Source organism: Callospermophilus lateralis, chromosome 6 (assembly GCF_048772815.1).
Source record: "Callospermophilus lateralis isolate mCalLat2 chromosome 6, mCalLat2.hap1, whole genome shotgun sequence".
Lineage (NCBI taxonomy): Eukaryota > Metazoa > Chordata > Mammalia > Rodentia > Sciuridae > Callospermophilus > Callospermophilus lateralis.
The window spans coordinates 35,997,868-36,024,516 of NC_135310.1; the positions used below are offsets into that span (position 1 = coordinate 35,997,868).

The 26,649-nt window shown below is 36.4% G+C and overlaps 1 protein-coding gene across 4 annotated transcripts in view; it reads right to left on the reverse strand.

Moving 5' to 3' along the window:
- L3mbtl3 (L3MBTL histone methyl-lysine binding protein 3) overlaps positions 1-26,649 on the reverse strand; it is a 108,737-nt gene that overhangs the window by 20,781 nt on the left and 61,307 nt on the right. For all 4 annotated transcript variants that reach the window (XM_076859749.2, XM_076859746.2, XM_076859748.2 and 1 more), the window contains 5 exons: positions 25,241-25,326; positions 24,309-24,419; positions 15,417-15,531; positions 13,437-13,539; positions 4,900-5,049 (listed from right to left, as the gene is read on the reverse strand). In XM_076859749.2, coding sequence (XP_076715864.2) covers positions 4,900-5,049; positions 13,437-13,539; positions 15,417-15,531; positions 24,309-24,419; positions 25,241-25,326 — 565 coding nt within the window. The remainder of the gene's footprint in view (positions 1-4,899; positions 5,050-13,436; positions 13,540-15,416; positions 15,532-24,308; positions 24,420-25,240; positions 25,327-26,649) is intronic.

The following is a 26,649-nucleotide window of genomic DNA, read 5'->3' on the forward strand; positions in this document are numbered from 1 at the left end:
TCTCTGCCTTTACGGAGTGTATCATTAAGCACAGTACACAAACACTTTAATAGAATCAGGATGTGTGATACGAGAGCATGACAGAAGGGCAGAAATGGCAGTCTGGAGGATCAGAAGAAGCTTCCCTGAGGAAGGGACAGTTAATGCAACACAAAAGATGAGAGATTTGCCAGAAGACACACAGAAGTTTGGGGTAGAGAGAAAAGGATGGTTGAGGACCAGGATGCATGAAGCATTGGTTAAAAAAAAGGGCCTGGTGGGGCAAGTTCAGCAGGGGCTAGTTGACACAGGACTTTGTAGGCCACATGAAGTAGGGTCATGATCCTTTGTAATGGCAAGTCACTGAAAAATTTTAAGCAGAGGGATACACTCAAATGAATTTTTAGATGCAAATCCCAAGGTTCTTTCCTAGAAAATTCTGGTGATCTAGGAAAGGTTCCCAAATTTGAATTTTAAAGACGTTGCAGGGAATCTGACATGAAGCTAACTTTAGCGGAACTACTATTACAGAACGTCAGTTGCTTGTGGGCTTATGCGAGTAAGTAGTACTTAAAATAATGCTACAGTGTGTACAGAATATACACGTTCAATTGTTCATTTATTCTTGGTCATATCAGCCCTGGGCCAAAAGCAACACCAGCATATCATTCATTCTAGGGGCTGTCTGGCATGTGGAACGGGTGAATGGGACGTGGAATGGTACAGCACTTGCTATCAGCACCTTGTCCACCCACTGCCACTTCAGCACACATGGGGCTGATGTCCCCTATGCCACCTGCACTGCTTTCCTGCAGGATTCCAGGGGCAATGGCTGCTTTGGCTGCCATGCAGCAAGGCAGATGTGCTGAGGAATGTCATGTGCAGCCTCACTGTGGTGAAACAGTAGTGGTGTTTGCACAGTTCAGCTCCCTCGTCCCTCTACTGGGTTAGTGCTGAGATGTGCGGTTTGGAGAGCATCTCAGAGTTTTCCCAGATCTGTGCTCCTGCTGCCCTCGGTGGCAACCAGTATGACAACTATGTTTCTTCTGGCTGCCTTTCCTTCCTTGTCCCCTTCTTCACTCCCTGACTCATGTTTTCTTCACATCCCAAGGACACCACCTGCAACCACCTCCTGATCTCAGGATTTACTTCTGGGGGTCAAAACTGTCTCTTGCTGTCACAAAGTACATTAAAGAAAAGACTGGCAACTGTATTTTAGCAAATTATTAGGAATGCTGTAAAGAAAATCTGCTAAAATCTGAGTGGAGAATTATATCCAGGCAAGCAATGATTACAGGCAAAAAAGAGAAAAGATAATTTGATACTACATGAATCATCTTATTTAAGCCATCTCTCCAAAGCATAACTTAGGAATATAAAAAAAAATTGGCCATCCAAGCTTTTGTTCCTAAGGAACAAAAGCAAAACAGATTGAGCACATCCAATCCAAATTTCTAAAATCTCTAAAACCTGAAACTTCTTGAGCAATTTTAGAGAATTTCATAGTAGGGATGCTCAACTGGTAAAGTCCATGCAAATATGCTTAAATTTGAAACACTTCAGATCCCAAGCATTTTGGATAAGGGCTACTCACTTGTATTATGAAACAAATTGTAAACTATTCCTCTTTCAACCTCATTAATAAAAACTAACATTTATGCTGCGCGCAGTGGCACATGAGCAGTTCAGGAGGCTGAGGCAGGAAAATCTTAAGTTCAAAGCCAGCCTCAACAACTTAACAAGGCCCTGTCTCAAAAAAAAAAAAAAATATATATATATATATATATATATATATATATATAAAGGGCTGGGGATGTAGCTTAGTGGTAAAGCACTCCAGAGTTCAATCCCCAGTACAAACAAACAACAACAAAAAAATAAAACAAAAAAACCCACTAACATTGATGAAGGGCTTTTTTACTTATTAATCAAATTATAAGAGCTTTATATTATATTTAAACTTTCCATCTCACAAACTCTGAGGTTAATAACATGTAAGGAGCAATTTGTCTTCTCCTAAGAAGTAAGGAAGCCAAGATTTAACTAAGCAGTAAGTACCCTATGCTTTGAATCACCAAGTTACACTCCTTTTCTATGAAGAAATGAATAACGACAACATAAAACACTATGATGTGCTCTTACAGTGCTGGATCTGAACTACTTATTGGTTTGGACCTTGGATATGAATCAGAAATATTTAATCTTTTTTTCTTCTTTTATTAGTGCATTATGATTATGCCAATAGTGAAAATTGTTGATACATACTTGTACATGCACACAATATAATTTGGTCAATTGTGTTCCCCAACACTCTTTCCCTTTCCTTTCCTCCCGACTCCCCCTGGAGCCTTTCCTGAACTTTATTGATTTCCCTTCTATTTTCATGAAATTTGCCCTACCTTTCCTTTTTCCTCTCTAGCTTCTACAAATGAGAAAAAACATATGACCCTTAACTTTCTGAGTTTGGTTTATTTTGCTCAACATAATGTCTCCAGTTTTTTCCATTTTCCTGCAAATGACATAATTTTATTTTTCTTTACAGTTGAATAAAACCCCATGGTGCATATAAATATGTGCCATTTATACACACACACAGACACACACACACCCCTCATATGTGTTCATATATGTCACATTACATATATCACGTCAACTATACCAAATTATATATGCACATATATATGTATATATACAAATACTACACCATACTTTCTTTATCCATTCATCCTTTAATGGACACCTAGGCTGATTCCATACTTTTGGCTATTGTGAATATAAACATAGTATGCATGTACTGCTACAGTATGCTCAAAATTCTTTAGGATAAATACTGATGAATGGTATAACCGGGTCATTTTGAGATTCTACTCCTAGTCTTTTGGGGAAACTCCATACTCATTTCCATCATGGTTTTATTAATTTGCAATCTTACTGACAGTGTATATATGTCCCTTTCCCCACACACACTTTTCAGCATTATTTGTATTCTTGATGGCTGCCATTCTGACTGGAGTGAGATGAAATCTCATTACAGTTTTTGATTTGCAGAGAAATACCTAAGCTTAAAAGCTACATTTAGAGATTAGATAGTCAAGCTTGGAGCCTAATGGCAGGAAGCTAAGTGTTAACATCAGACAAGGAAAAAAAAAACCTGACAAAGTTTGGTAACATCAAGTTTTTAGGGTCCCTTGGGTTTGTACATCTTAAGTTATTATCAGGAGCTGGGGCAATGCCTGTAGTCCCAGCAACTCAGAAAGCTGAGGCAGGAGGGTTGCATGTACAAGGCCAGCTTTGACAACTTGGTGAGACCCTGTTTCAAAATGAAAAATAAAAAGGGCTTGGATGTAGTTCAGTGGTAGAGCACCCCTGGGTTCTATACCCAGCAACACTAAATAAATAAATGGGAAAGCACTGAACAGAAAAGGATTGCATCACTGATAGTATTTACTTAGGGAAATAACATGTAAGAAAAATACCTAGAAAAATGAGAACCATCGTGATATAATACCTAGTATAGCATCAAAAATACTCAATAAATATATTTTAATCTACCAATAATAATTTGCTTTCAGGAAAGTTTAACTTTTCCACCAGGAATTATAGAAGCTCTTAATCAATATGAGGTTACTTACTTCCTCTAGGCTTTAAGTGATTAAATACTTTTTAATTAAGAAAAAAATTGGGAATGCTATGTGCATTCCTGAATATGTTCCAAGTAATCTTATTTAATGTATAAATATAATGTACCAGTTAAAAACAAAACAAAAAAAAATAATAAATAGAAGGAAGACCAATAGAGCAGAGGAAGAGGATGGTGAGGGGAGGTGGGAAAAAAAAACGGGAAGCACTGGGGAATGAAAAGGAGCAAATTATGTTAGGTCCATTTATACAAAAGTCACAATAAACCCCAATATCATGCATAATTATAATGCACTAATAAAAACAGAATGAAATATAAACATTTTTTTAAATTGATCATCTTTGTCATTTTTTTTTTTTATTCTAACCTCTTATTATACTACTGATTTGCCCTAGGTGGACCTTTCTTATTGTTTCTTGGTTAGGTGGAAAAAAATGAGAAGCAAAGTAGAATTCCATAAAACTAACTAGCTACAATGTCTGTGAGGTAGATTTTTTCCTGCATATTAAAACTGCAGCTTTCGCCAAAGTCAATGCAAAAAGTGAGTTGAGAAGATGCAATTAAAGCAAGTGAGCACATCTGAACCCTCAAGAACAAGGCTCTAAGGCTCTCTCCAGAAAAGGATCAAATCCAATGACCAGCAGAGTCCTGCCCCTATATCTGCTCTCCCACTTGACATCAGGTCACTGCTGCTCTGTCATTATCCTTCCACAAGTTAGAAAGGGACACATCTGCCATTTTCATCATAATGGAATAAAACACTTGAAAACTATTAAAACATACTCACAATTCAAAGTAAAACATTACTAGTTAGGATCTTCCTGAAAAGAAGGAAATGCACTAGGAAAGAAACGGAAGACCATTTTTTTACCTACTAAAGACAGTGTTTCCAGCCTAGGGCTACACACTGAAATTAGTTTTTTTTTTTGTTTTTTTTTTTCAAATGGAGGTCAGTCCAGCCTTGAACTCCTGAGCTCAAGCCATCTTCATCTCCCAGGTCCCTGAATTTACAAGTATGAGCCACCATAGCCAGATTTGTGTTAAGGTTAAGAAGAAAACAAGAAGAAGTAGAGGAAAGACTCTTTGATCTCTTGGGAAAATGTGAGTCAGGATGGAAGAGGGGGAGCTGTCAAGCACTGAACCCCACCATCATTTCATAGATGAAGTGCCTTTTCAACAATGCACAAGAAAACATTACCACAGAACATAAAATGTCTAAGACAGGCAACCTCTTCAACAAGAGTGCTTCCCAACAACACAAATATCATCATTTTAATTACCTGATTTCAGGAGATGAAGAGCTCTCATTTGTGTCTGTCCTTTTATTTCTTGGAAATGATGGGCTAGCTGGAGGCATCTCACCACTTAAGCGGTCTGGGAAAATGCGGTCTTTATTCAAATTGATTTCTGAATAGGGACAGTTGGCAGCACTAACAGATTAAAATAAAAAGAAAAGAACATTTCCATTAGACCATACTTACTTCTTTCAATTAAATGACAGGCTACAGATTATAAAATTCTAAAGCTGATCTGAGTATGTTATGTATATTTATATATGTTTATACATACGATCAAACCTATTATATGAAATACTGTATCTTTAAAACATAATTTAGGTATAGTCTGATAGAAAACATGCCTTTGCATAGATTCTTAAGAAGCAATTTGCTGCAATCTTTAAAACTAAGCAATGGTCATTGAAAAATTTTCTTTGTATTGTTCAAGGGTAAAAAGCTGTGCATATCTCCGAGAAGAAAATGCTTAAAGACATCACAGGAGGGCTCCTGAGAGAAGTAGGAGAGACTAATCTGGTCAATGGGGCACATCTGCTTCCTAAAGGGATCCTCCAGGCTCCAGAGAGTCAAGAGCTACTAAATTTCCTTTGTAATAGTTGCTGCCTCCAAAAGAGGTAGGACCCCCTGTGAACATTCCCATCCTCAGGTGCTGCACCTACAGCTAATGTATTAGAAAATACACACATATAGCTAATCCTATCCCTAATATGAAAAGGGACCAGAAGCTGACTTGGACAACCACCCCTGTAGCTCCTTTCTCTTCCCTCTCTGTGCCTGCAGGTAAGCTCTGAGGTCTGAGGATGATGGCTCCTATTATCTAAGCAAAGGAAATCAAGGTCATTAATTGTTAATTTAACACTAGTTAGTAGACACCTGTGCTTGGGTCTCAGCATTCCAGTCTTCAAAACAAGTGGAGAAGCCAAAACAAGTGAGAACCTGTATCTCACCAACCTCTCTAACTAACTGTCTACCTTGATTGTGTATAGGAAGCACCCCCAGACTCCACTCTGGGGTTCTGATGGAACTCAGGGCCTACAGAGACTCCTGATGCAAGAACAAGTACTCTGCCACTGAGCTACAGCCCCAGCCCCAGCCCCAGGAAATCTTCTTAAATCTGGAAATGGTTTTTCTTTGGGTAAATTATATTCATGTCTTATGTGTTCTTTTCTTTAGTTTAGGTCAAAGTGAGAATATGGATAATTACTCAGGGGAAATTTTAAACAATGCTTATTTACCAACCACCAAGAGGATCTGATACACACTCCTGGGAAGAAAGAAGAGATTCTCCTACAAGATAATTCTAATAATGGCTTATAAAATTTATCGTTAATATCCTATAAGAAAAAATGCAACCTTTATATCATTTAACTACATGCTACTGTACACTGGTTAAGCAAAAGAAAAAAGTAAATAACACCTGATCATATGTTGATATAAATTCACATAATGCTAACCCAACAATAACAAAAGCAATAGCCAATAATATTTATGGAGCATTTACTATCAATCAAGCATAGGGCTAAGTGCTTTTCATGCTACATTTTGCTTACTCTTCCCAACACACTATGAAGAAAGCATTTCATGAGATAAACTAGGGCTTAAAAAGTTCAATAACTTCAGTCTTTAATTATTCCAATAATTTTGTACGTATTTATCAAGCAAGTATTTATCAAGTGCCTATTATGTGCTAATTACCTTTCAAGGCATTGGAAATATAATAGAAAATAAAAAGACTAGATCCTGATCTTATGGAGCTGATAGTCTATGGGGAGATGGGCAATGCGATCATCCAAATAAGTTAAAGAACTTCACACTGAAGAAAGTAAAACAGTATGACATATGAGAGGATGTGAGGTCTCCTGGGAGGAGCAGCATCTGGGCAGAGCCCTAATGGTCAGAAAGCAGATGCTCAGTCCACTTGTAGGGGAGACTGGTCCAGGATGTGGGACATAAAGCCAGAAGTGTTTGAGGGAGAGACAGACCAGCTTGGCCAGCATGTGAAAATGAGGCAAACCAGGAGATGCAGACAGGATGAGGATCATGCAGGGATCAGCAGTCTGCAGTAAAAATTTTACTTTTGGTTTATTGGAAATCATGGAGAGCTTCAGGTAAGGGAATGTTAGGGTTTAACTTAAAAAAAAAATCACTCAGGCTGCCTTGTGGCTAGATCTCAAGGGGGCAAAACTGGAGCAAGGTAAGAATTTAAGAGTAAAGACACGATGGTGATGTGCATATATGTGGCCGAAATGGAGGAAAAGTAAAAAGGACCATCATAGCATCTTCTGTGATCCCAACGTGACCTGTGAGTGAACAAGGGATGGCATGTAAAAACAGCCTTTAGGTTTCTGGCTTGAAGAACTGTTGGTAACAGAAACACCACTTGTGTCCTTTTTTTGAGATAAGAATGACTAGGGATAAGTAGATATGGGGCATATCAGGAATTAGCCATCCAAGCAGAAATACTACTTGTCCAAGGTCATACAGTAGTGAATCAGCTCAGCAGAATGAGTGCTCTGTTTTATTCATCTTACTGAGAAGAGGAATACAGAGGAAGGCTGGAGGATCAGGCTTGGGAAGAGAGCAGGGTGCACCAGCACAGTCCCTTGGAATGGTCCGCATAGGATGGGGCTCCTGGGCCGCACACTCATGCCACTGACCACAGGCTCCCTGCCATGCCCTGACCTCTTCCTCAATTTCATAGTGGAGCAGATGCCAAGTTTGACTTGCTTTCTTACCACTTCTCAAGATGAAAAACCTGGATGGCAACATTCAACTGGGAAGGGGGCGTCTTCTGCCCACAATGTAACCTCCTGAGGAAGGAAACCAGGCTCCTCCCTTGCAGTACCTTATAGGAGGTAGCACTTGCCTAACACTGATCCTGAGGCAGAATCCAAATGTCTGCAAAATGCTTCTACTCAGATATCCTAGGTCACCTAATAAGAGATACGTTTAAGACCAAAATTTATCATCTCCAGTAAATCCTACTCCCTGTCCCCCATCCCTGAAGAGTAAAAACAGAACTAGCTCCTCCTGCTAACTCCTGTTCTCTTTTTGTTTCTTCTTTTTTGGTACTGGGAATTGAGCCCAGGGGCACTTAACCACTGAGCTACATCCCTAGCCCTTTTTTATATTTAGAGACAGGATCTCACAGAGTTTCTTAGGGCCTCACTAAGTTGCGAAGGCTGGTTTGAGCTCACGATCCTCCTGCCTCAGCCTCCCAAGCCCCTGGGATTATAGGCATGTGCCACTGTATGCCTGGCCTATTCTCTTTTTCTGACAAAGGAAATACATTAACCTGCCTCAGATCTTAACCATCATTCATTCCTCTTATTTTATATTTTTATTGCAAATTTATCTATTTGGATTTTCTGACAACAAAAGAGAAGAAAAAAAAATTCAAAGACAATGTTTTTGTTTCTTTTGACAATATGCTGCTAATCCTAGAATAGCACAATCATCAAGTTTCACTTATTGTTAAGTTCACTTATTGTGGCTTTGCGATCAGTGAACAACAGTGTATACGTTCACCCTGGAATATGATGGGACATAAAGCAAATAAAAGAACATAGAGGTCCTGTTCACAGTCCCAACAACACAAAGACTTGCAGGATTCTTAGATGGTTGGGTCCCCAGCTAAACATCATAGGCACAGAGTAGATGACTTACATTACATGCTCTTCAGGGCAGGACTTCATATATTTATTGAATAAATGAAAGAACAACAGATATTTCTTGATCACCTTTGTAAACTTGGGTAGCCAAGAAAAAAGCAGAAATGCTGGTCAGATGATGCTTACTATCTAAATCAATCTCTTTCTGTCTCTCTTTCTCTCTCTCCTTGGGACAACAGATTGCCAGAGCCCAGAAGGGACTCTCAAAATTCTCAATCCAAAGTAGGGAAAATAACCACAGGCTCTCCGCAGAAATTTACTAATGAGCAGGTAAACACCACCTACCTAGGGAGCCCTGTGATGATCAGTTATTGACTTTACACTGACCCTTTCACTTCTTTTGAGCCCTGAGAAAAATAAAAAATGCTTGCACACCATCCATTCTGCCGCTCCTGTGGGGCGGAGGAGAATGCCACTGGCTACTGAAGCAGGAGGTGATGAAGAAAGGGGATGCCACAAAACACAAGCAGCCTTAACACTAAAGGGATAACATGCTGTGCAAGAGAGCAGGCAGCCTGGTTCTAAATGCTCTCTGCTGCTCTGTCCTCCATTCAGTAAGGATCAAGCACAACTTTCCAGGCTATTTCTTTATCATCCTCAGTAAACTGTGACCTCTCTGGGCACCTTATCAGGTTAGGTGCTCTATGTGTCTTACCTAATTCATCTCTCACAACCCTAGGAAGTAGTTCCTACTACAATACTCATTTTAGCAGATGCAGAAACTGAGGCTTGGACAGAGCAACTGGGCAGTGTCACTCAAATAGTTCTTGGTGGAGTTTGACCATGAGCTCTGGCTGTCTCTTAACTGCTGTGCCATATGGGTAAAGAGTGCGTGGGAATATTGAACAATTTTCTTATTCCTAATCCATGACAATGAAATGGATGTGAAAGTACCATTCTTGTAACATGAAGCTGCCACCTGCTCTCTAGACGTATGCAGCTCAAACGTACCACACACTTACTAAGTACCAGGTACTGTCCCAGGTACTTTATCACATCCTCCTAGTAGTCAAATACTACTGACACCCATTTTACAAATAAGGACACTGACAGAGAGGTGAAGCACTGGCTCAAGGTCAAGGAACTTTGTAAAATAATTCTTACCTGATGCCTTTCAAGGCAAGCCAACATACAGACATATGCCAAGTATTTCAGTAACCTCACCCATCCACACTAACTCCCCCTTAGGATAAGAACTATACTGCAATTCATAAATAATCATGTTTTCAAGGAATTGAGGTCATTCCTATGTCTCCTGCTTAAAGGATCATGAGAGATTTGTAATTTTTTATCATATTAGAAGCGCTGAGTATTCTGTTTACTATTTCTTCTGTAATGTATAAATACAAGTTATTATTTTTAAAACTGTACATGAACTTTGAAAAGTCACTAGTACTGATACAAAGAGTTACAGTCTTATAATACATGTAATAATTTCTCGTTTTTCACGTATTAAGCTTCTAGTGACAAAACCTTAGTAAGGTTTCATTCTATAAATAATGTGTGTGTATTCCATTTTGGGTACACACACACACACACATTCACATTACACAATTCACCATTACACAATTCTTCAGAGCAGAGGAACAGAACATAGGATTACACTGTTCTCTCCTTTAAGGGCTCTATTAGGCTGCACGTGGCTCCATTAGCAAATAATTCCATATCAGCCATTTAGACAAATACTTGCCTAATGGTCCCTCTCAGGGGGGCTATTTTTTCTAGGTAACACTGGTCTGCTCATTAGGTAAGGTGAAAGGACCACCTGACTCACTACTTTCCACTGCCATTTTAAAAACTTTATAACTGGAAGCATATTTATTTAAATAATCAGGCAAGATCTCCAGTTTAAATGTTCCTATGATCATTCTCACACTCTGTCCTGACAAAAAAAAAAAAAAAAAAAAACACAAGACAGGCTCTAACAGGAAAACCAACATACAGACATATGCAGAGACGCAGATGCCCATCAGGGCTGGGGTGAATCCTGCTTCTTCTGACGCTCATCCTGGGCACACACCTAGGCATCGAACCTCAGCCTCCATATCTGCAAGATGGTGCCCAATTCACAGACTTGAGGAGCTTATTAAATAGGTCACACATGTGAGTCCTTGGAATAGTGTGTGGGACATCTCTACTACATCTTACCAAATTACTGCTATTAATGCTGCTTTACTAGGGGGTTAGAATTAAGCAATATGGCTAGGAATATCCCTAGAAAACATGGTACCCCACATCTGACACTCTCAATGATCATTTTTATTCCAACATTAAAAAAAGGTCACATTCTCAAACTTCATTACTGAGATGCATGTTCTGTTTCTAACACTTCTTGGATCAAATTCAATTTATAATCTTCAGAGATGATAGCAACAAATGCTAGTCAAAACACAGTCTTTTCCTTATGTGTGCATAAAACTGACTATATTCATGCTAAAAGAGCATCTTTCCTTGTTATCTAAGCAAAGAATGCATGTTTTGATTTATGCAGTTTCTCAGTAAATTAATCCAGAGAGAATTTTCTCATTATGTTTTCCTAAACGCAGCATTCTTTGCAAGGACAAAAATAAGTGCCAGTGAAATGAACCTTTCAAAGAATATCCATGATGCAGCAAGCTATTCCATGAGCCTACTAAAGAAATGGAAAGCAGGCTGGCCTTTTAAGGATTAATATCCTGCCAGAATAAAGAACACTGGGAGTCGAAAATAGGACAGCCTAGTCTGGGAGCCTAAGAAAACCCAGCCCAAAGGCTGAGAAGAGCAGGGGGCACTTGGGCAGAAGGTGGAGCCTCCCACCCATTCTGTGAACTGCATTCCTCTGTCCAGAGGCCCCTGATCACCAAAGAGTAAATAAAAATTCAATGGCATCCCAACAGCACACTGTCAGTGTTCACCTGTATTTTGAATTTCTTTATTCTTTTCCTTCACATTTGAGCAATTTGCCTTTAGTCCAGTGAATGTCATGGGATTGTATAGTGCTAAGGTAAATGTGACAAAGCTTCAACATTAATTATTGTTTTGTATCTTATATTTTAATTAAATTGTGTATAGCTTTCTAGTTCCATCAGTACATGAGTCTTTGAAGGCTAGGTAGATGATGATTCATGGAGTAGTGCCTTGAAAAGCAGCCAGGGGGAGTGGTAAAGAATACAGAGCCTCAAGCTATACAATGCTCCCATCAAACCAGCTGTAAGGCGAGTTATGAAACCTCTCTAGTGTCTCAGTGGCCTCACCAAATCTTGTGGGAAAGTAACAGCTCTGATATCATTGGGTTGTTCTGAAAGCTATCCAATACATGTAGAACAATTAGGGCAATCTCTTGCACAGAGTAAATAAATGGTCGATATGCATTCATTGTTCTATTGGCTGCTCACAAAATATTTACTAAATGTACAATGGCAAATTAGCATGCTCATGAATTATTTCTGGTATTTAGACTTATATAAATGCCTGAAAAATAATTCAGCTGCTTTCACTAGGTAATATTTAATAACTTTCAAGATGTAGTATTTTAAACGCAGTTTAAATTAATCCAGTAAATTAATCCAAAAAAGGATTGCTAATGGATCCTTGCAAATGGAATCATCATCCTCTGTTCAGATTTTTTATTCTGGGACATACTGATCCTCATAAGAAATAGGGAGGAGTATTGCAAAAAGAAGATAAGCAGGATTAGAGGTCACAGAGATGAAAGAAAGAGGAAACTATACCCAGGTGAAAATAATTATACCAATCTTGCAATTCCTATTAATACTTAGAGGATTAGGTAGAAAATTTTCAGAATTTTTAAGACAAAAAGTTAAGCAGATTCACAACCTATATAAACTTGGGGAACTAGATAAATAAGAAATAACTTGTCACAGTAGGTGTTTCAAATAACATGAGTTTGCAACACACTGACAAATCATTATTTTAATACACACCAAATGGATGATGTTTTTATTTCTTAAAAAGTTCCAGTTAAATCACAAGAATTTATTGGTATTTTACTAATATTTTCAGAATGTCTACAAAGATCACCAAATCAACTAAACAATAACATTAAATTTAAATGTAGAGATTAATTTCCTTTTAGTTATGAGCAAGAGAAAAATACTGAAAAACACTTCTCATCTCCACTTTCTCATGTTTGATTATATTTGTGTTTTTTTGTGATCTTCACTGCTAATCCACAATAATCTAACCTCTCATTATTCAAACTATTAAGTCACCAAATCACATAATATTCTACAAAATATTTTCAACAAGGTCCCTTCTCATTACTAATGGCAAACTTAAAATAACTAGAAGCCACACATCTATAAAACAAGGCAGAATGCCACAAAGAGCCAAATAGCTGGAGTAAATCTATTTTAAACAACGAATGCATTTTTCTCCAGCAAGATTTAACTTCAGATATATGCTTCAATTTTACACAGTCACCATGGTAACCATGTTTCTTATAGAATCTAAATTTAAAATTAGTTCACATCTATTAGAATGAAATCATTACACACACACACACACACACACACACACACACACACACATACACACAGAGAACAGGAAGCCATCATATGACCATTTAAGTATTTGTCAAGTGAAGGGCGGGGGTTGTGGCTCAGTAGTAGAGCACTCACCCAGCATATGTGAGGCACTGGGTTCAATCCTTAGCACCACAGAAAAATAAGTAAGTAAATAAATAAATAAAAATAAAGATATTATGTCCACCTACAACTACAAAAAGAGAGAGAGAGAGAGAGAGAGAGAGGGAGGGAGGGAGAGAGAGAGAGAGAGAGGGAGGGAGGGAGGGAGAGGGAGAGAGAGAAAGAAAATGTGTCACATGAGCAGTAGTGTATGCTGAGCACTTACCTGTGAGGGCCCAGGTGTCTGGCTCTCTTAAAATGGCCAATCCCTTTACATCCTGGGGTTGAGCATCCACCATGTTCTGAAGCTTCCATTAACTCTAATGGGCCTTAAAATAAAATTAAAAGAAAAAGAAAGTGGGACAAAAAGTTAAGCAGTCATCGGTAACAATTAAATATTTAGGATCAGAAAAGGGGAAGAAAAAAGTCCTTAAAAATTCAATTTTTGAATCAAAAACAGAAAAACAAGCAGATTCTATAAAAGTTAAAACTATATTAAAAATCTCTATTTTATAGAGTTTTCTCTTTGACTTCATTCACAACCTATACAAACTTGTAGAACTAAATAAATAAGAAATAACTTTTCATACTAGGTGATTCAAATAACATGAGTTTGCAATTTGCCTTTAGTCCACACGATTTATCTTTCTTTCTTCAATAGTGAAATGTAAACTCTGATCTTTCTCAGAATTCCATCAATTACATAAGATAAATCTTAATGAGAAAATTTTATACAATAGACACTAGTATGACCCTATGTATAAACATGACTATATAACCAATGTGATCCTGCAATCTGTACATGTGGAAAAATAAGATTAAGATTACATACCCCATTTGAATCAAATGTATGACATGTCAAGATCATTGTAATGTTTTGAGCAACTAATAAAAAAATTTAAAAAAATATTTATCAAGTAGATAATATAATTTACCTAATACTCACACACTGTGAAAACTTCAAACAATATGTAACAATACGGGATAAGGATTACAAACCCCCTTTCTGGCTCTTCTCTGTATTCTGACCTTTCATCTGGGCCACATAGGGGAAGCTTTACCCTCCCTAATGTGCCTCTAAACATTCAGATTCAATCTATATGTGTATATGAACACGTATCAGGTTTCTGGTTTTGTTTTGCCATATAAAAGGTACAATACAGATGTGTACTGCTCTGAGACACTCTCCTTTGGTTTTTAACTTGTCTTATAAATCTTCCTGTGGCAACATTAACATTCTTCATGACCTCTGTACAGTGTCTGCAGTATGATACACCATAATTTATTTAAACAATATTTTCAAGTTTTGTTATTTTAGACATGCTGCAATGAACACCATGTACCTGTGTTGTTGTGCCCATAAGCAGTTTATAAGCAGTAACCAAAAGTAAAGTAAATAAAGAACATTGATATTTTTTAAAAAACCTGACTACAGTATATCATATTTCCTATGTTTTTTTTCTAAAAGTTATTTATCCTCCTCCAAAACTGAGATCATAATATGTTAAGTACTCTTTTCATCTATTTTTAAAAACTGAATTAAACTGAAATATTTACTGACATAAATGTAGATTCACATGTAGTCGTAAGTAATAATATAGAGGAAGATCTCATTTACACTGCCCAGTTTCTCCCAATGGTAACATTTTGCAAAACTATAATATAAGGTATAAATATTAGGGTTATACGTTAAATTTAGATACTCTGACATACTGTCTTTCAAAAAGTTAGTGTGTGTGTTGAGTGTGTGTGTGTGTGTTGCGTGTGTGTACAGCATTGTATATATTTTGTTGTGTTGTTGTAGGGTTTTTTGTTTGTTTATTTTGGGCAGTACTAGGTATTGAACCCAGGGGTACTCCGTTACCAAGGTACACCCCTAGCTCTTTTGATTTTGAACTGAGATTCTCCTGCCTCAACTTCCCTAGTCATGAGGATTACAGGTGTGAGTTGCCTCACAAAGCACTAATTTTAGAAAGCAATGCTTACTTTTTAATAAAAGTAAAGGAATATCTATATACTTTTCCAGGCACTATTTTTTTCCTTTATGTTTTGGTGACTATGATAATTAAAAATCTAATAAAAAAGGATTATATAGTGTAGAAATATACAGTAGAGATAAAAAGAGAAGGGGAAAGGGATTTTAAAAAATTACGCATGCTACAAAAGCAAATGGAAATATTTGTTCAAGTTATCCTGTGTCTCTTACTCAAGGGAGGCTGAAGAGGATGTCCAGTTTTGGAACACCAGCCTACAGGGTGAATGTCAGGAGAATCTGCATCTATCCAGTAGTCATAGCATCCATTCCAGCCATCAAAGTGAACCTATAGAACAGAAGGACATTAACCACCACAAAAATTCCTATGGTAGAAGTTCTGCCCATAGCATAACTTTACATACACTCTCCCAACTTACAAATTCATCCCGTGAGACAAAAGGCCCTTTAAATACCTTCAACATAGTATCTAAGCAAAAAATGTCAAAGGCTTCTGAGCATCAGATCTACAGGTGTACTCTGCATATCTTTCAACATTGTAAGTAACGTGAGTACAGCAAGTATTACAGTATCTTCCTCTGCTCCACATCGAACACCCAGTAAATATTGCTGAAACAACTAAAAAACCAGGGAAAAAAACAAGGGGAGACAGAAAGGAAGAGTGTAGAGGAAGACCTTCCAAGTAGATGTTAACTAAGGATTTTACAAAAAAAAAAAAAAAAAAAAAAAAAAATTCAATGCCCTACTGCAAATATATCCAAATATATACAAAATACCTCTCCAGTAAATGCATTTTTAAATATCATTTTTTTCTTGTAAATCAATACAATATCTCTCAAAGATACAAAGAGGTCAGTGTTGTCAACTTTATTGCTCACCATGTAAAAGGGCAGCTAGCCTTTCAGTCAATGTCACTAGGAATCAGTTACATCTTTTAGGTAGCATATATTTTTTTGATCTTTTAAAATGAGAGAAAATACTGAAATGCCTTATATATTTTACCTTTTTCCCCCCCCAGTGACTTCTTTTTTAAAGTCTACGGATCTCTAACTCCTTCTAAGGCAATATATGCCAAATGGATTAAAAATTCAAATATTAAAAGCTGAACAACAAATATTGTAGAAGAATGCATGGGTGAATTTACTTGTAATCATGACAAGTCACCAAACTCAAAACCATTAAAAAATAAAGGCTGATCAATCCAACTACGTAAGAGATGTAAAGCTTCAGAGTGGCAAATACAACCACAACAAGACGGAAGACCCACAAGAAACTTGAAAAACACACAAATTACCCAGGTGATCAAGTACCTTCTTCCTTAATCTTTATTAAAACATATATCAATATAAAAAATTAAAACTCCCAACAGAAATATGATAGACAGAAATAGCTCATTATCAAGAAAATAAATATAAGTGGTTGGTAAACAAATGAAGAGACAATTTAACTTAAAACTAAAAAAACAAAACAAAAAAAAAAAAAACACTACAAATTAAAGCCACAAGATGCAATGCTTCACCAGCTTGCCAAAACTAAAAATGCTCACATTTTGGTGACTCCCATTGCTGGTTAACTATGAGAATAAACGGGCACTCCCATAGACTGCTGATAGGAATGTTAACTGGTGAGACATTTCTTGAGAGATAATTGGCAAAAACAATCAACAAAAATACATCATCACTGACTTGATCATCTCAACAAAATAGTTTGTAATAGAAAACAACTAGAAGTAACCCAATGATCCACTCAGGAAACTGGTAAAATAAATTATGATATGTTCACAGGATAAATAGTATGCAATTATTAAAAGTACATATTTATGGGCTCAAAATAGTGTCCTCTGCAATGAATCCACTTTCTCAAGCTTAAATTACACCCCCCACCCCTGCCAGATTCAAAGCCTCACAGAATCCCAGGCCTGGAAGAAATCGCAGATAAGATTTTAACAAGGAAAAGAGACTCTTAAAGATTAATTACTTAGCTGACAGTCATATAGCTAGTTTGGAGGAAAAACTAGACCTAGAACTCAAGAATCAGAAATAAAATAATTCATCATTCACATACACTGAACATAAACAGCATTCACAGTTAACTCAAAACCACCCTTTCCTCTGATTAAAAAATTATACCATTAAGAATGATATTCATGATAATTTTCTGAAAACACAAATTTGTAACATCAATTCTATCAATAAATGAGTAATCATAATTTATGACATTATAGTAAGTTTTAAGGATTCTAATTTTCAATTCATCAGAGTAGATCATCTTTGTTGTACTAGACATGAAACTCTAATTATTTTGATCTTGCCATCCCTAGATTCTTTCTTTTACATAGGAATCAGTGTTAACATAACTCATGCTCCCTTTATTGTAAACAACAAAATTTCAAAAAATTTAGTATCTGTCTTTTGTAAATGAGCTCCAGTCCTCAACAAGATAAGTGACTCTCTACCCTGGATACACACCAGAATTATCTATGAATACTGAGGGGAAAAGAGAAGAGGAAGAAAAAGGCAGAGCCCACCCTAGAGGTTCTTACTGCACAGGTCTGGCTTGGGTTGTGTCCACCTGTATGTCATTTACTAAACTTCTTAGTAACTTTTATGTGCATTAAGAATTGAGACCAAATGATACTAAGTAGGACATTACTGTATGGCAATATAGTCTCCAAAAATCTTACTAGCATCACAGATCAAAGGGTTTCTTTTTAATTTTCCTCAGGTATCAATACAAATAATGTTTATATTGAAGCTATTATATCTAGTGATACCATATCCTTTCCAAGTTTTCATCTAAACTGACATCTCAGTGTGGCAATTTAAAGGTGATCTAAGATTAATATACTTTAGACACTGAAGACAGATCTAATACCATCTACAAACTACACTAGTAAACAATCTGAAGATTTTTAGAGGCTAAAATTTCATGTATAAAATTTAGTTCAGAAATCAAGAACAAATGCATTCAGAAATATACTACCAGATTTATATAAATATGCACAAAATAAATATTAATCTTAACATTCTAACTTTAGAAGCCTAAATTTAAAAAACCATTAGGTAAGTTTGTATAGTTTCATTTCATCTTTGAAAACTTTTAAGACTTCAGTCTATAGCATATTAAGAGTTTTTTAACAAACAAAGACATCATGTTATAGAAACGTTTAGTAACCATTCTCCTTTTGCTGGGTACTACCCTGAAATAAAGCCAAAGGCCTAACAAGAACAGCAGCAGAGAAAGACACATAAACATATCATTTACAAATTTTACAAACATTTACAAATTTTACAAACACAAAAGAGAAATATAAAATTATTTGGACACTATTCTATTGTAACAATCCTGAATTAAAAACAATTCAGCAACACTGTTGAATTTTATTATATTTCTAAGGGAAACAGAGTATTATTGATCAGAGCACAGAACAGATAATGTAACTGTTTAAAACTATAGTTTAGGAAACTAGATACATTTTTCACCTAGAATTATAATTTAAACCCTTTATAAAAACTGTATACAGTGACAATTTCAAGATTAAAAGTTATATTTTAGAAAGCACAGTATTTCTTTAAAAACAAGAAAAGATTTGGCCAGCGTTTGTTCATATGAAGGCAACTCAGTAAACACACTGAAGACCCAGGAACTTACCTCCAGTCTCTCCTGAAATTAAAGTTATACTTGAAAAGGCATCAACCCACAAGGACAAACAAGAAAGGAAAGCAGCTGATAGTTGGGAAATGACAATGATGAGTCTGGGAGAAAAAACAGGCCAAGGAGTGCTGAACTACTTAGGGAAGTGGAGGACTGAAACTCGGGTACCTACAGAGGGGATCAGAACAGAAGTCGCTCCGTTCCCCTGCAGAAGCCAAGGAGGACATGGGCTGGATACCACAGGTGGGTGAAGAGAAGGGTCTCAAAAAGGGCAAGACTGGTTCCCACTCTGGATATGGGACTGCTTAGAACTTTATATCTGCTCATCCACTCCACCCAATGAGACAAGGCCCTTTTCAACCACCCTGCAAAGGAGCAAAGGTTTGCTTTCTAGAGAAAAAGCATCATGGGCATGTGATGAAGTGTAACATGGATCGTTTCACCCAGCAGCAGCCAAGTTCAGCCTTCCCCCAGCTGCAGACCAGCAGAAACCTATAGGCTTCAGATGCCAAAAGTGGGGTTCTCTCTGGGAGAAGCCTGCCTCTTTGCTTTCCTATGCCATGGCACAACCCACCAGTCAACCCAAGATTTCCCCTTTATCAGTTACCTTAGGTACAGTGGTCAAAAATATTAAATGGTAAATTCAATATTTTTAAAAAGAGAGGGGGAGAGAGAGAAACCACATTCACATAACTTCCATTACGAGATCTTCTTAAAACGGTTCTATTTTATTAGCAAGTAGTGTTAATAATCTCTTATGCTGTCCTAGTTTAAAAAGTAAACTATATCACAAGTATATACATATAGGGAAAACTGTGTGGGGGGGGTGTCAGTACTATCTGTGCCTTGACCACCACTGGGGGGGGGGGTCTTAAACACATCCCCACAGAGAGGAGGAGCAACTCTAAGTCTACCCATGAAAGCAGGCAATGTATGGTACCTCTTTCTTAATATGAACAGAATCAAGGATCACTAGACATTTGAGGAGAGCCAACAAAAGCAGAGACCATGCTAATTAAGGAAGAAATTTGCAGGAAATAAGCAAGGAACAGAAGAAAAACCATCACTTGTACCCTCAGATTAAAAAATAATACTAGGACAAGATATAAAAAGAGATACTATTTGAAAAAGAAGAGGACCAGAAAAAAAAAAAAAAACTTTTTTTTTTTTTTTTTTTTTAAATCACAGGTGTAATTTAAAATGCAATAGGAGGTTTGGAAAATAGGCTCAGTATTTATAAGCACTTAGAATTAAAAAAATAAAGAGAGTGAGAGAGAGAGAGTTGCAGAGAAGGAAATAAGAGGGTCAACCCAGTGCAGTACCAGAATAGCAGGACTTCCAGAAAGAACAAAGAGAAGAGAAAGCTATCAAAACAACAATAGGAGAACATTTCCAGAAACTGAAGGACATGAAGCTCCATGGTGAAAATGCACAAGTACTCTGCCTGACAAAGGAAAAGACCCTTGCAACAAGGCACACTACCACAAAGCATCAGAACATCAGCCAGGCAAAGACGGACCTGCAAGCTTCCAGAGTCAAGAGGAACATCACCCAAACAGGCAGAATCAGAATGGACCTGGGTGTGCCGAAGCCAATGCCATGTCTGAGAGGAAGGCAGAACTGTGTTCTTAACACCCTAGGGGAAACAGCTCTTTACCCACAACATCTCGCCTAGTCACGGTAAGAGTCAAACACAAAGCTGGCATGCTGGCATCTTCAGACATGCAAAGAGTCAAAAAATCTGCTTCTTACAGACCCTTTTCTTAGGAAGACACAAAAAGACGTGCTTCAGCAAGATAAGTGTACACAAAGAGAATCAAAGTGCATGACTAGATTCTGGAAAATGAAATACAATTTAGTGTGTCAGCAAAGAGAAGTCCCAGGCTTAGACTATATCCACTCAAGAGGCGGCTGCTGAGCTGTGGGGAAAAGATTTCAAGGAAAGAAAGAAAAGAAAAACACACTTGAGCTTCTGATTCCAAACACAAATATTGGAGCATTTGTTAAAAAATTCATGAGGAAGTGGAAGATTTAAAAAAATAAAATAAAATAAACTGAGATTATCAGTGCTCAGAAAAACAAAAAGTCTTAAGAAAAGACAACTTGGCATAGTAGTACTAACTCATAATGAGAAGAGTGAAGGAGAAAAAGGAAAGAAAACCAAACCAATATTGTATTACTGAAAGAATAAGGGAAAAAAAGAATGGCTTAAGATATAAATCCCATTGGTGAGAGAATATATTAGTATAACTGCTATGGAAATCAGTATGGAGGCTCCTCAAACGACTAGGCATGGAACCACCATATGACCTAGCTATACCACTCTTGGATATTTATCCTAAAGAATTAAAGTAATCACACTGCAGTGATATGTGCATCCCCATGTTTAGAGCAGCACAACTTACAATAGCCAAACTTAGAACTGACCTTGATGTCTGTCCATCAAAGGATGAATGGATAAAGAAAATGTGTGTGTGTGTGTGTGTGTGTGTGTGTGTGTGTGTGTGTGTGTGTGTTTTATTTAGCCATAAAGAAAAATGTAGTTATGTCATTTGCAGGAAATAATTGGAACTAGATACCACCAGGTTAAGTGAAATAAGTCAAATTCAGAAGGTGAAGGGTCATATGTTTTCGCTCTTATATGGAAGCTAGAGATGAAAATGGAAAACAAAGATGCGGGATCTCCTAAACATCAAAGAGAAATCAGTGGAGGAAAGGGACCAAAGGGTGAGGACAGAAAGGGAAGGGGGAATGTTGTAGAGTGGTATTGGTCAAATAATTTTGTTATATGTGTTCACGTACGATTACATAACAACACACCCCATCAATCAACTATAATGCACCAATAAAAAAGTGTGGGAAAAAATCTAAATCCTGAACTATCATAACAGGAAGAAGCCCTTACTTAAAACTGGTGAACTGAGAAATGTCAGGATATATAATATTTTAGAAAACTGTAGATAAAACATCATAAGCAACCACCAAGAGTGCTGAAAGTTCTTGCCTCTGGGGAGCCAGACTGGGGACTGGAATGGATGGAGAAGGACTGTATTATGTTCTGTTACAAAAACGTATGATAGGAAAACATTCGGAATGTTTTTCATCAAGATGGTCTGATAAAATATCAGATTTTAAAACTTTTTATTATAATAGCCCAAAGTGTGGAATATTATATATTGTTTAACTTAAACATTGAGATTTTTAAGACTTGATTTTATCTCTGAGAAACTTAAAATAATAAACCACACTAATGATTTAAGTATATATTTTCCTCTTTTTTTTCTTCCTTTGCAAAAAAAAAAAAAAGAATAAGCTTTCCTGTTGTATCACCTCTCATATTATTAGAAAAACTCCTACTGTTGAAACCTTTTATATTTTTACAACCTCCAGTGAATCTGGAAGTGAGTCACTGCCCCTGTTTACTGACCTTTAAAGGTGATGATACATACCAAGATATTTGTACAGTGTTCACCTTCAGCTGTGACATTCATTCCAGTAATTATGCAAAGGTTATCATCAACTGTACAGCTCACAGTCAGTTCTTTTGGGGGGTGTCAAGTACTGCCAAGGATGTTGCTTTGGAGGAAGGATTCAGCTTCAAGTAAAAGGCTGGATTCTAGCCTAAACCTCTCCTGTTAACTGAGTCCTCTACTTGAGAGTGTTGAACGCCTCTGGGACAAAATTTCCTCATATGTAAAAATCAAAGAGTTAACCTAATTTTTTTAATTCTGAAACTAACATATGTTCCTGAAACCACTATCAAGAGAAACCTAATGATTTATTAGTCTTGGCACCCTGAGACAAGCACTGTTATTACTACAATATGTTTTTTTCCAGAATGTTTTTTTTCTTCAGAATAAAAAGAAAAAAATCAAATAATATTATACATAATGTTAAACCTGAACTTTTTACTTCTCAATATTAAACATGCATCTGAAATGCTTCATGTTAACATCATGTAGATGTACTTTATCTTGCCATTGGTGCCTGTGTTGTCTTCGGTGTTAAATCAGCGTGGCTGAACTGGGTTGGAGCTTTTGTTGTTGCCTACTTCTTTTGGTTATTCCCCAACATAAATTCCTATTACTAAAAATCTTGAATTAAAGAATAAAAAATATTCTAAGATTCTGGTGCCAAAACTTTTCTTCATAACAGCTGGGATACTTTATATTCCTACCAGTCATTATGTGAGAACAACCTTTCATGCGCCTAAACTAAAATCAGTTGTACTTTTCAATTGTGTGCACACTGACTTATAAAGATAATATCATGCTTAATTCCACATTTTTTTTTGATTGCTGGCCTATATTGTTTTTAAAAATACTTCTACATCTAAAATATTCTGGTTACTTTATGATTTACACCAAAACCAAACACAACTGATAAGAAAATGCACTTGAAAAAGATTTACACAGGCCTCATTATTTCTAAAATTTCCACAAATGTTACATGATTATGTAACCTTAAGTACAATTAAACATTAAAATTTCTATTTTATATAAATACTACATTGGTTTGGTTTTTCATGTTATTTTGAAATTTTTTTTCTCATATGTTATCTCATTAGTTAGCGGAGGATGTGATTTTCTTTTTTAAATGAGCTTATGATTAAGGCTCCTATAGCATGGAACTGAAACTTAGTTCTGCCACTGCCAGTAATGAATAAAGTAATTCATTTAATCTTTCTGAGTCCCTGCCTCATTAATAAAATAGGGATGACAGCACACATCTCCCACGTTGCAATTACTACAAATGTCAACTAATGCGAGAACACTGCTACCCTGTAAAACGCCATGTACGACGAATGTCTTGCTGTTATAACTATTATTATCCGAACAGTAATTCCAAACAATCCCATGAAGAAAAAAAATGGATACTGTTCTGGTTGAAAAGGGAAGTAAATGTTGAAGCCAGAAACAGATAAAACCTTCAACAGTGCCCCTAACCTGGAACCCTACACTCATTGCACCACACTCAATAAACTGAACCCACCTTCCCCAATTTTTGCTTGTTTTATAAGAGGTTTTTATGAATCTCCATTTTTATTTATCAAGCTATTTATCTTTATTTGTCCTGTATTCAAAGACAGTATATTCTTCTGAAAAGACTACATCTAACACACCTTACAAGAAACATTAATTATTTTTAGAAAAACATACTATTGAAGAATGAAGATATGTTTTCTTTTGAACAGAACATTAGTTTATTGTATCTACATTTCTCCAAATACTCAAAACTTTAAATTGTCACTTATAATTAAAGAGAAAATGTCTGAGGTAGATTAAAGGAGAAAAACTTGGATGAATGCTGACTTTCCAAGAAGCATAGTCACTGACTTTGCATATTCCTATTCCTACTGTTTAAATATAGGACTTTACAAGTATTTTTCTGAAGTTTCCAGGCATGGCACCTTGTAACAAAAGCCAAAACCAAAGCACACAGAGTACTTACTTTTATTCGGTGATCATCCGTGTCTGCGACAGTTGCAACTCTAATAAACATGGGGTTTCTTTTGTCTACAACCTCAAGCTTCATTTTTTTCTGGAATCCATGTGGAGGTTTCTGCCATAACAAAAATGTCATGAGGTGAGATTCAGAGGAAGAGCAGGTGGACTCGATGTTACGAAAAATAAGAAATAGTTGAAGTATTTAGGGAATCAGCTTTTTAAACTCTCAGCTCCCAGACTGGCTCTGGATGGCACCTTTCCTATCAAAAATTACTATCCCAAGGACACATGCAAGAGAAACAATCTGAGTGCCTAGCTGTGGAATGAGTACGTAAGGCTGAAGCAAAGATATTTTAGTTATTTGATTACCTGTAGGGACGATGACAATTTTTAGCTGGAGGTAGCTCAGCAAAAGTCAACAAGCATAAAATCCGATTTTAAAAGGGGGAGGAACAACATTCAAGTGGCTGAGACAAAACACCAAGACTAATAAGTGTTAATGAGAGCAAAAAGCAGAAGAGAGCTTCAGAAAAAGAAAGAAAGAATATTAGCAAGATACAACAGACCCTACAGGACAGAAATGGAAAAGGGGGACCCAGAGCCACCTCCACCTCAACCCCACAGACACATGAGCCTCTGGAGAAGTTATAGGCAGCAGAAGGTGAGGGGATAGCTGGGAACGGTGCAGGACTATGCCAAAGTCCTTTTGTAAGCTTCCAGTCCTTTTTCTATAAAACGGAAGTATGCATGTGTGTGTGTGTTTGTGTGAATAATTCTGACTTTCAAAATTTTTTAATTTTAAAAATATCTCACTTATCCTTTTACTTTCTTCTCAAATGTTTACCAGGACATTCTCCTTCTGTTCTTAAATTTCAGCAAATAAATAATATCATCAACACAAATTAAACAAATACAGTGCAAAACACATCATCTCACCACTTTGAAAGCTCTTGCAGGAGCTGGTAAAGAATTTGTTTCTTCTAAATATTTATCCCAAGAAAAATGTTTCACATTTGGATATCCTACAAAATAAAACAAAGATATTATATCCTATGAGTTTTAACCAACGATAGTGAGAATAACAAAATGCTCTATGAAAAAATTATGAAATATTGCTACCATAATAATCTAGGCAATTCTTATTCACATGCACATAACATCTCTAAATCAGTCACACACTCAGAACTATTTGTAATGATCACTTTGTTCTTGTCTAGATCATGATTTCTCTATCGTTTTTCAGATGAAAATTTAATATATATATACACACACACACACACACACACATATATATGTATATGTGTGTGTCATTTACACTCTCAAAAAGGATAGGTTTAGACATACGACACACAAACACATTTTAATCTAGCAGTTGTATACATTACTAACAAAATTTCATGTATATGTATGAAGACAATGCATAATTATTTGTAAATGTGAAAGTAGAAAAACAAATTAAATAGACACTCAATATAGAAATATGCAAAAATGTGAAGTACACATGAAATATGATTTATTAGAAAGAATATTTAAGATTTATACGTGTTAATATATGATATTCCAGATACCTCCTTATATTATAAGGTCAAGGAAACACACACAAATCACAGAATATTATTAATAGAAGGTACAAAAATAACTATCATTTCCTCTCTCCCACTGCTTTTTGTTTTCTCCAGAGCCTAAAATCCATTAGGTAGGCATGAGCAGACATTAATGGTGGCCCAGTAGGATAGGAAATTTGCTACACAAAGGGGACTGAGAAAATAGGTAAACATATTAGAGATAATGGAGGCCAGGTTTCTCCCTGACAAAGAAAGGCATAAATATGGACAGACTAAAACTGGAATGAAGCCAACAGTGTTGGATTTGAATCAGAGCTAATAGTATCAATCCATGGTTTCAATATATCCAATGCAGAAACAAATCAAAATATAAGTTTTTGTATATATTCACATATGTATATATATTTCCTAAGTCCATTGAGAGGCCCGCAACATTTCAATAAGCACACCTAGCAATCAGAACTTAGTTTCTAAATTTCAATCTTGACAACACTAAAAAAAAAAAAAAAAAAAAAAAAAAATCACAAGGATCTCTGGAGAAATGTTTGACTGTAGGACTGGGTCAAGGCAAGCTGAGCCAGATAAGTATGATGCTCTCAAAAAGTGGTTAAGATATGTCAAAGGGACAGGTCTCCTAATTGCTAAAATTTCACAAAAATCTTACATGAAAATAAATAATGTGTGTGTGTGTGTGTGTGTGTGTGTGTGTGTATATAATTTTTTTTAAGAAACATAACTTGCACAATTTAAACATTTAAATTAGAATAATCTACTTAATAA